Here is an 11,537-nt window from a genome sequence, read left to right as displayed (position 1 = left end):
GGCGTCATTGCATTGACTTTCTGTCGAGGTGAATGTGGGGTAGATGGAGAGGCCATAAATTATAGCACAACATGCCTTCTTTCCAACAGGTCCCACTTTGTATGAAGAAGGAGAGAAAGAAGGAAGACAATGAAGAGGCAATAGAGAGAAGGGCCCATGGACTTTTGCTGGAAAGTTCTTTGTCCCTTCAGGTTGTGAAGCAAAACTCAGTTTGAATCCTAGTCAGAGGAGTCCCCTGAGGACAGTAAGCTGGAGCTGCTGTCCTCCAGCTCAGAATCTCCATCTTCATCCTCAGTGCTGGGGGCTGAGGAGCTGTTGCCTGCCTCCTCTTCCTTGTTTTCCTCTGATCTCCCTGAGGCAGGACAATGTTCTCCAATCGAGTCTGATGTTTCTGACTCCTCAGACTGAAGCCCCGGGTCCTCTCTAAGTCTTCTTTGCAGATTCCCTGATGATGGGGACTGCAGACCCATCCTTCTAATCTTGGGGTTTGGGCCCCTCGTCATGCTCATGTTCTTACGCTTGGCACAAGTCGCCTCTCTGTAAGCAGCATATTCTTCAGGAGACAGAGTCCTGAGCCAGAGATCAAGGTCCACCTTGTACTGTGTCTGCAGTCCCTCCGCCTGCATCTTATAAAGCTCCTTCTGGTCCTGGGGTACCCGCTGCCAGCGTCTACTGATCTCCACCATGCGCTCCCTCGGGGGCACCACTTTCAGCTCCCTGCTCGACCAGAGATCCTGGTGGAACTTGTGATAGCCATTCATTGGGGGCTTCTTGGGCTCTCCATGGAATTTCCACTTCATGGGTAAATTGTTTTCTGGGGGAGGCTTCACTTTTTGCACATTTTCCTGAAACTTCTTTGGCATTTGCTTCGACTTCCTTTGGGGACATCAGGTTTCCTGGAGTTCTGGACTAGTTCAGGGTGCTGTTCTCTGAACAGAACCATTTTCTCCTGAAACTCCTGTTTCTCTTTCTGGAAATCTTGACTGTATTTCAGCTTGAGCTGTTCAGGCAGCTTCTTGTATTCTTCAGACAAAACCTTGGTCAGCTCCTGGTTGCTCATCTTGGGGTGTTTTTGGATGTACTGAGGTCTCATCTCTTTAAAAAAGCGAAGGTAAGCTGTCAGGGGCCTCTTGGGTAAATCAGGATGTTTCTTGTGGTTTCTGCTTTTGGAAGGATTGTTAACATTTTCCTTAGCTTCCTGGATTATTTCTTTCAAAGTGCAAAACTTTCTCAAGTTATAAGAAATCTCTAACCATTTGAGTTTGCATTTTTCCCCAGAAAAACCTTTAAAAGCTACTTTTTCCCAGTCCACCATTGACTGGGTCGTTTTGAATGTGTGCCTGTCATTGGATGGAATGCTTTTCTCCATATATTCCAGTAACTGCACAATGTCTTCTTTGGACCAGTCATCTTGACTTTTAGGCAGCACCATTTCTAGGTCTTTGGGACAATTATATGGTCCTGGAAGTTCAGCCATCTCAGCAGAATCTCCAGCATCTGCACTCTCAAGATTCAGCAGGTTAGTGTGATGATTCTGTGAAGAAAGAAAAAGAAAGTTACTCTCCTATGTGACACATGAGAGAAGAACATATCACTTGGGATATGTCTCTTCTATCATTTTATTTACCCTTAAGAATGTAAATGAAAACTGGCCTAGTCTGAATTGAGATTCATGTTGAACATTATGAAGGTTCCTTTGCAGAGTTAAGTATCTTCAGACCGCATTCACTCTGCCTTCCAATTTCACCAGAGAGTGTTTTACATATAAAGGAGCAAACTAAAAGATTGGCTACTCACTCAAGGGACAAAGAATAAGAGAAAATGAAGGGAGTTAATAAAAGTAAGTGCCTGAAAAGCAAAGGACTTTAAAACAGCAATGCCAAACCACAGCACATGGATAAGAATGGTCAAAATCCCAAAGACAGCCATCACCACATACTGAGAGGATGGGGAGAATCAGGAATTAATTGATGAATTCCTGATTCATTGATGAATTCCTGATTGAGGAATTCATTGATGAATCAGGATTCATCATCAATTGATTCACTGATGATGGGAATTCAAAATAGTACAGGCCTTCTGAAAGACAGGACAAGGGAATGGCAACCCACTCCAATATTCTTGCCTGGAGAATTTCATGGACAGAGGAGCCTGGTGAGTTACAGTACATGTCATCACAAAGGGTTGGGCACAACTGAATGACTAACACTTTCTGAAAGGCAACATGGTGGTTTGTTACAAAACTAAATATCTTCCTACCATGAAATTCCATAATCATCTTCTTCTACATACTTCTAGTAGCTTTGCTCATAACTACAAAACTTGAAAGCAACCAAGATGTCTTTGATAAAGAAACCCTGGTACATCCAGGCCATGGAATAGTATTCACTGCTAAAAAGAAATGAGTGAGAAAGCTAGCAAGAGACATGGAGTATAGTTGAATGCATATCACTAAGTGAAAGAAATTAATATGAAAAGGATACATACTTCATGAGTCCAACTATAAGACATTTCAGAAAAAGAAAAATGTAGAGTGAAATAATCTTTGGTTTCCAGCAGTTAAGGTTAGAGGACTGATGAACAGGTGATCACAAAAGATTTTTAGGGCATATAGCACTTTCATATATTATACTGGGAGTACCTGTCACTATACATCAGTGTAAAACTAGTAGAATAAACAACACCAAGAATGAACACTAATGTAAAATCAGGAACTTTGGGTGACAATGAAGGATCAATTGTAATAAATACACCACTCTGATACATTATGTGATAATGGGGAAACTGTATGTGTGTGCCTTTGTTTTGAGGAGGCAGGATATATATGGGAACTCTTTGTACTCTGCTCAGATTTAATGTGAATATAATCTCTTGAATAGTAACACTCCATGGATTCCAGAGAATAGCTACATTCTTCTTCCTTTTTATTAATTTATTTTGATTGGAGGATGATTGCATTAGAGATTGTATTGGTTTCTGCCATACAACAATGTTAATCAGCTATAAATATAGAAAGAAGTGTCCAGGTGGCCATGGACTGAATGTGCAACTGAGATAATAATTGATATGATTCATCGAACAACAGAAGTGCCATCAAGATGAAGACAAGTGTAAACGTGTTTATGTAAGAGTCAAAGACTTGAAGGGCTAAATATTTCTTTTCAGATAACATCAATAGACATTGTATTAAGGCCTATTAAATACAATTGATTTTATTGGGCTCCAAAATCACTGTGGATTGTAGCAGCAGCCACGAAATTAAAAGAAGCTTGCTCCTCAGGAGAAAAGCTATGACAAATTTAGACAGCATACTAAGAAAGCAGAGACATCATTTTACTGACAAAACTCCATATAGTCAAAGCCATGGTTTTTCCAGTGGTCATATATGGATGTGAGAGTTGGACCCTAAAGAAGGCTGAGTGTTGAAAAATTGATGCTTTCAAACTGTGGTGCTGGAGAAGACTCTTGAGAGTTCTTTGGACTGCAAGGAGATCCAACCAGTCAATCCTAAAGGAAATCAGTCCTGAATATTCATTGGAAGGACTGATGCTGAAGCTGAAACTCTGATACTTTGGCCACCTGATGTGAAGAACTGACTCACTGGAAAAGACCCTGATGCTGGAAAAGACTGAGGTGGGAGGAGAAGTTGTCTATGGAGGATGAGATGGTTGGATGGCATCACTGATGTGAAGAACATGAATTTGAGTAGGTTCTGGGAGTTGATGATCCTCAGGGAAGCCTGGTGTGCTGCAGTCCATGGGGTCGCAGAGAGTCAGACACGACTGAGGGACTGAACTGAACTGATACTCCTAAAGATTTTTCACATTTGGAAATATGTAGATTCCAAGTTAAAATGCAAAAGAGTGCTGGCCCTTCCCTGGTGGTCCAGTGGCTAAGACTCCATGCTCCCAGTGCAGGGCATCAGGGTTCAATCCCCCTCAGGGAACTAGATCCCACAGGCCACAGCAAAGTGCTCACATGCCAGGACTAGTAGTTCATGGGTGGTGACTAAGTGTTTGCATGCCTCAACCAAGTATCCCACACATCTCTAGCTAAGAACCAGAAAATACAAGTAAATAAGTGAAATTTAAAAATAAATACTTAAAAATAATAGTGCTATCTAATATAGTGGGCATAAAAATAAATGGCTGAAATTAATCAAGATTTCCATTTCTATATCAGACTGAGTGAAGAATTTTCTCTCCTTTTTCATATTTGGTGTCACCAGTGTTATGTATTGAGAGTCATCACCAGTATCTGGGTTATCACTGGACATTTCAAAGAATGAGCCCCACCATTTCTGGAAGAAATATTACTCTTCACATTCTACAACAGTTTCTCATCAAGTTTTAGGCATCATGCCAAATGTAAAAACTATCTGTATAGGATTTCCCATCCCCAAATTCACATTTTAGTTTTACACCATGGAAACCATAAGTTAGCAGAATCATTCATTTTCATTTACAAATTTCAAACATTGGAAGATATTATAATTCTCTAGCTCCAGAGTGAACTGAAAGCAATTACAAATTTTTTTATTAGCTGGGAGTACTTCACTTGCTTCAGAAATTCTGAAGTCTGCTGAGTGTTAAAATTTATATATATATAGAAAGAAGCAAGAATTCCACTACTTAGAACTCTTTACTCACCATAAGATTGCAGAATTGGTCTCATCAATTCTGGTAGGAGAATCCACCCAATCAGGTCCAGAATTCTATGCTCTCTGGATGGGTCAGCCCCTGTAACTTTCAGAGTTTCCCAGGGTTCTGACAACTCAAAACATCTCTGAACAGGAAAAAAAGAAAACAGAAATATCACTTTTGAGATGCTTGACTATCAGGATTCTTGAAGTCTGTCCTTTGATTAGGTTACTACAGTTCTCTCGGCTAAACCCAACCAACACTGAATAGATTCATGCCATTTCTCATCTCCATTAACATCCACTGCCTAAGTCCTCCAGGGCTGGTTTATTCTCACCATTGATTTTTATAATAATTATCCATTCTGCTCTCATATTGAGGGTCTCACATTCTACTCCAATTCCCTCCATATTTTATTATACTTTAATAAGGTAGTTGAATACGCATCTTTCCATGTTGTGATAATTTCTGATCTTTCTTTTCACATGATCTAGCAGGTCAGGAAGCAACAGTTAAAACTGGACATGGAACAACAGACTGGTTGCAAATAGGTAAAGAAGTACGTCAAGGCTGTATACTGTCACCCTGCTTATTTAACTTACATGCAGAGTACATCATGAGAAATGCTGGGCTGGAAGAAGCACAAGCTGGAATCAAGATTGCTGGAAGAAATATCAATGACCTCAGATATGCAGATGACACCACCCTTGTGGCGAAAGTGAAGAGGAAGTAATAAGCCTCTTGATGAAAGTGAAAGTGGAGAGTGAAAAAGTTGGCTTAAAGCTCAACTTTCAGAAAACAAAGATCATGGCATCTGGTCCCATCACTTCATGGGAAATAGATGGATAAACAGTGGAAACAGCATCAGGCTTTATTTTTTGAGCTCCAAAATCACTGCAGATGGTGACTGCAGCCATGAAATTAAAAGACGCTTACTCCTTGAAAGGAAAGTTATGACCAACCTAGATAGCATATTAAAAAGCAGAGTGGTTACTGTGCCAACAAAGGTCCATCTAATCAAGGCTATGGTTTTTCCAGTGGTCATGTATGGATATGAGAGTTGGACTGTGAAGAAAGCTGAGCACAGAAGAATTGATACTTTTGAACTGTGGTGTTGGAGAAGAATCTTGAGAGTCCCTTGGACTGCAAGGAGATCCACTCAGTCCATTCTAAAGGAGATCAGTCCTGGGTGTTCATTGGAAGGACTGATACTAAAGCTGAAACTCCAATACTTTGGCAACCTGATGTAAAGAGTTGACTCATTGGAAAAGACCCTGATGCTAGGAGGGATTGGGGGCAGGAGGAGAAGGGGATGACAGAGGATGAGATGGCTGGATGGTATCACTGAGTTGATGGACATGAGTTTGAGTAGACTCTGGGTGTTGGTGATGGACAGGGAGGCCTGGCTTGCTGTGATTCATGGGGTTGCAAAGAGTCAGACAGGACTGAGTGACTGAACTGAACTGAACTGAACTGAGGTTCTACTAACAGGTCAAGTTTAGAATGGACTTTTTAATCCCTTCAGTTCTAATCCGTTTCTATCACCATATAGCATACATGAAAATATGAATAATTATTGAGGATAATTTTGGAACTAGAGAAACAGAGGCTCCAAATTCTGTCATCCTTGGCTAATTTAATTCTGATTATATGGTGATTAAATATGAGCAATTCATTTTTAAAAATCCATGGGCATTGTTGAAAGCAATTGGATTAAACCTGAGGTGGTCTAAAGTATGTCTAGCATGATATGATTACTTATTAGATCAAAGAATGCTTGACAATATCAGACTTCATGATTTTTTGAAACTGGCTTTATCTATTTTCAAATTTAATTATAAATGTACTTTCCATCTAGTGATTAAGTGACAAACAATAGAATATGATTGGAAAAAATGAAATAAACATTTACTTTAAAAAACAATGAAAAGATATGGCTTAATTTTCGATATATATATTTTTACTTATTGCTATACACAGGCAAAACTGAAATCATGTACAAAAATATATGTGAGAAATGTTAAAATTCTTGGAAATGTTCATGGCAGTAAACTTTTTTGCTTTTTAAAAAAAGTTTCATCTCTCTATATATATTTTATAATATTTTGGTAATGAGAATGAACTGCTCCTGAAAACACCACTATTTTTATTAGAATAACCCATCACATTCATAATCTTCATATAAATATTGTTCAGAGGTCTATAGTTCTAATTAGTTTTAATATGCTATTATAAAAATTAATTAAGGGAATCCATAAATGTAGCATTTTTATGCTTCTAATATCAAATTCAGACTAAGTTTTAGAAGATTCAGTATTATTGAAAATAAATAACCTACAATATATAAAGTAGAAAGCAAGTAAATTAACAATTAAATTATTATTATGAAGTATTAAACACTATTCAAATATTAATTTGGCAAATCTTTAAAGAGAGATAATATCCAGTTTTATTGACAGTAAAAATGTATACCTTCACATAATTTGATATGTTTGTGTGAGATTAACTGAGGATGTTTTCATTATATGCATTAAAATTCTTAAAAAATATGTTTGCTTCTCACCCAATAATTGTAGTCCTAGAAAAATATTCTAAGGAATTCATTGGCCAAACTTGGCAAATCTGAAACCTTACCATAACAGTTTCTCTCCCTACTCCATATAACTACCTACAAAGCAAAGCAAGAAAAAAAAAAAAAAAAAGTGAGATTTTTACTTTCCCCAGCAAAACATTAGACCTCAGATTTGAGGGCAATAATCTTTCATTCTGTTGGATGAGGTAGTGAGATCAAAGTCCCCCTTATGCCCTCCCAAATCATATTCAAATCCCAACAGCCAGTACCTCTAAATATGACCTATTTTAGAAATCAAGTCTTTGCTGATGTAATCACCAGGAGGATGTCAGGATGAGACCATTCAGGGTAGAGAGTGGATCCAGAATCTGCTGACTGGAGTCCTGATAAAAGAAAAAAGAGGAGTGTTTTAGATGCAGCAAGAAACGTCATATGGAGAGGCAGAATTTAAATTAATCTGTCATAATTTAAGAATTCCAGGAGCCACCAGACACTAAAAGAGACAGACAAATCCCTTTAGAGCCTTTGGAGGAATTATGGCCCTGCCAACACCTTGATTTCCAGCCCCCAGGACTATCAGAGAATACACCGGTTTTAAGCCACGCCATGTGGGTTCATGTGCTGTGGGAGCCCTAGGAAACTGATAACCATGGTGACCTCCATGGACAGTGGCTAGCCCTTCATTTTCACCCCCTCTCTTCTGTGCCTTCAAATACAGCACTTAGCACCCAAACATGAGGCAGCAGGGCTGTGAGACTCTGGTCTCTAACAATAATATGAAACATGTGCCTGTGTGTGTGTGTGTTTGGTCGCTCAGTTGTGTCTGACTCTGTGGCCCATGGATTGTAACCCACCAGGCTTTTCTGTGCATGGGATTCTCCAGGCAAGAATACTGGAGTGGGTTGTCATTTCCTCCTCCAGGGGATTGTCCAGAACCAGGGATCAAACCCAGGTCTCCTGCATTGCAGCCAGATGCTTTACCATCTGAACTACTAGGGAAGCCCAACTGCCAGTTCAATCATTTAGTGCTATCCTAACTTCTTTCATGCACTGATACCTGTACTATGAAGTTTTTAACCTAGTAAATAAAATATTGGCCTTCTCAGGTGGTGCTAGTGACGCTAAAGAACCCATCTGCCAATACAGGTGACGTCAGGGACTCAAGTTCCAGTCCTGGGTCAGGAAGATCCCCTGCAGGAGGGCATGGCAACCTACTCCAGTGTTCTTGCCTGGAGAATCCCATGGAGAGAGGAGCCTGGCGGGCTAGTGTCCATGGGGCACAGAGAGTCAGAGAGGAATGAAGCAAATCAGCATGCAGGCATGAACACAGAAAGAATATTAATCAACATATCTAACATGATATATAAATATAGACACTACATCACTGAACTCTGCCTCTTCTCCCTTCTCACCGTGACTCTATGGAAATTATGGGTACTACGTATACAGCTGCTTTTCCCTATGTTTTTTTTTTCATTTGATACTAAGGGGAAATAAACTTCTGCCTGTCCCCTTCTGAAATACAGAAGAGGCTTTTGTGTAAATTTATATTTCCATCATTTCATCAGCAGAATTCTATTACATATACTATAAATGGATTATAGTAACCACAAAGGAGAATCATTCATCTTTAACTTTTTTCTTGTAGAAGGAAATATTTAAAAGACATCATTTTTTTGAGATTCATATCACAAAATATTATTGATTCAATCAGCCATTATGGGCAGGAGTTAAGCTGTTTCTTATTTTCTTCCACACACACACTCCTCAGAGTCATACACATACACACTCATGTATGCCAATAAAATACTGTTGAGAAAATCTTTTCCTTCAAAGACTCATCCAAATACTTCTGCTTTCCTGGGTGCTAATACTAAGAAAGAGAGATTTCTCAAAACAAAGAAAAGTCATTATTTGGGTATTTCACCAATGGGATAATTTTTGTGGTGTGTCTCTCTTACTCTTCCTAGCTAATGCTTTCTTTCTTTCTGTCAGTACCTTTAATTCTTGGGAGAAAATATTGGCTGCATGTCAGTATGTTACAAATTAAAGACCCATTGTTAATATTCTTAATATTTAATTTGTAAGGACTGGCCTTAGTGCACAGGACACAGGAGACACTGGAAGTCAGAACTGTGGCTTCTCAGGAGGATTCTCCAGGCTCTGCTGATCCTTTGCTGTCTGTTTCACTTTATGCCACAGCACTTCCAAAGGACAGGACACAGTGCAGACATGAAATTGTTCCTTCAGTTACCCAGAGAGTAAAGGAAGTCACTGCTGTTTAAGAAATAGAAATAATTGCCTCAGAATGCTCTGGGTGGAGGACGTTCCAAGTCCAGTGATCTCCCTGACATATCTGCTAAATCTGTGGGACTCATCTTTTCTTGGACAAGAAAAGTCTCCCAACTCCACAGAATCAACTCAGGTTCTGGAACATATTCTAGACCTTAGTTGCAACTATTTTGAGCTTACCTAAATTCAGATAAAAATGAAATCTCTTTCTTTAACTTCAGTAATTTAAAAGAACAAAAGTGTCTTTCAAGCACATAAAATTAAAAGTATTGGCTATTACAATTTTCCTCTTCTCCCTTTACAGCTTTTCCAGAGTCTTGGTTCTCACCCTGAGATAGTCCTTGGCTTTCTCCCAAAGTACACTCTGGTCTTTCTACAACACAGATTCCCAGTCTTTTAAGGCCTAAGGACACCTAGGAATATATAAGGTAATGAAATAAGAATGATTAAATTACTTAATATTACCAATCAATAAGAGAAAAAATTAACTTTTGTGCCCATGATTACCATTAAAGTTTCATTATTAACTGAACATAGCACAAATTCATCATACATGGATCGGAACTCACCTCAGTACTGTTACAGAAATGCTCTCTCTTGTTCAGTAAGTAACTCTCTTAAATTCAGTCCAGGGTTTAGGTGCCCACCTCCTGGTGGAAAAAACTTTCAAAAGTCTCCACAGTCCAGTCAATTCCAAATTCAACAGCTCTGGGCTCTGGAGAAGATAAGCTTGGCTCCTTGCTGGATGCTTTATATGATCTCCAAAGGTCATGCCCACTTCCTTCAAGTGATAGGGTTATCAACCCTGGAGAAAGGTAAAGGTGTCCATGATTCAGTTGATCAAGAGTTGTAAAGGCATTCAGAGGACAACAGATCAGATCAGATCAGTGGCTCAGTCATGTCCGACTCTTTGCGACCCTATGAATCGTAGCACACCAGGCCTCCCTGTCTATCACCAACTCCCGGAGTTCACTGAGACTCATGTCCATTGAATCAGTGATGCCATCCAGCCATCTCATCCTCTGTCGTCCCCTTCTCCTCTTGCCCCCAATCCCTCCCAGCATCAGAGTCTTTTCCAATGAGTCAACTCTTCGCATGAGGTGGCCAAAGTACTGGAGTTTCAGCTTTAGCATCAGTCCTTCCAAAGAAATTCCAGGGCTGATCTCCTTCAGAATGGACTGGTTGGATCTCCTTGCAGTCCAAGGCACTCTCAAGAGTCTTCTCCAACACCACAGTTCAAAAGCATCAATTCTTCGGCGCTCAGCTTTCTTCACGTTCCAACTCTCACATCCATACATGACCACTGGAAAAACCATAGCCTTGACTAGACGAACCTTTGTTGGCAAAGAAATGTCTCTGCTTTTCAATATGCTATCTAGGTTGGTCATAACTTTCCTTTCAAGGAGTAAGCGTCTTTTAATTTCATGGCTGCAGTCACCATCTGTAGTGATTTTGGAACCCAGAAAAATAAAGTCTGATATTGTTTCCACTGTTTCCCCATCTATTTCCCATGAAGTGATGGGACCAGATGCCATGATCTTCGTTTTCTGAATGTTGAGCTTTAAGCCAACTTTTTCACTCTCCTCTTTCACTTTCATCAAGAGGCTTTTTAGTTCCTCTTCACTTTCTGCCATAAGAGTGGTGTCATCTGCATATCTGAGGTTATTGATATTTCTCCTGGCAATCTTGATTCCAGTTTGTGTTTCTTCCAGTCCAGCATTTCTCATGATGTACTCTGCATATAAGTCAAATAAACAGGGTGGCAATATACAGCCTTAACGAACTCCTTTTCCTATTTGGAACCAGTCTGTTGTTCCATGTCCAGTTCTAACTGTTGCTTCCTGACCTGCATACAAATTTCTCAAGAGGCAGATCAGGTGGTCTGGTATTCTCATCTCTTGAAGAATTTTCCAGAGTTTATTGTGATCCACAAAGTCAAAGGCTTTGGCATAGTCAATAAAGCAGAAATAGATGCTTTGCTGAAACTCTCTCACTTTTTCCATGATCCACCGGATGTTGGCAATTTGATCTCT

The 11,537-nt window shown here is 39.6% G+C and overlaps 1 protein-coding gene across 1 annotated transcript; it reads right to left on the bottom strand.

Annotated features, from left to right (window-relative positions):
* Positions 1–218: 218 nt before the first annotated feature.
* Positions 219–1,432, bottom strand: LOC138987039 (upstream-binding factor 1-like protein 1). Its single transcript, XM_070367005.1, is given in 2 exon segments — positions 219–862; positions 865–1,432. Coding segments are annotated over 2 exon segments (1,212 nt in total).
* Positions 1,433–11,537: the final 10,105 nt, after the last annotated feature.

This window comes from Bos mutus, unplaced genomic scaffold (assembly GCF_027580195.1).
Source record: "Bos mutus isolate GX-2022 unplaced genomic scaffold, NWIPB_WYAK_1.1 CTG489, whole genome shotgun sequence".
NCBI lineage: Eukaryota > Metazoa > Chordata > Mammalia > Artiodactyla > Bovidae > Bos > Bos mutus.
The sequence above is the reverse complement of the archived record's forward strand: the minus strand, read 5'-3'. Positions and strand labels throughout refer to the sequence as shown.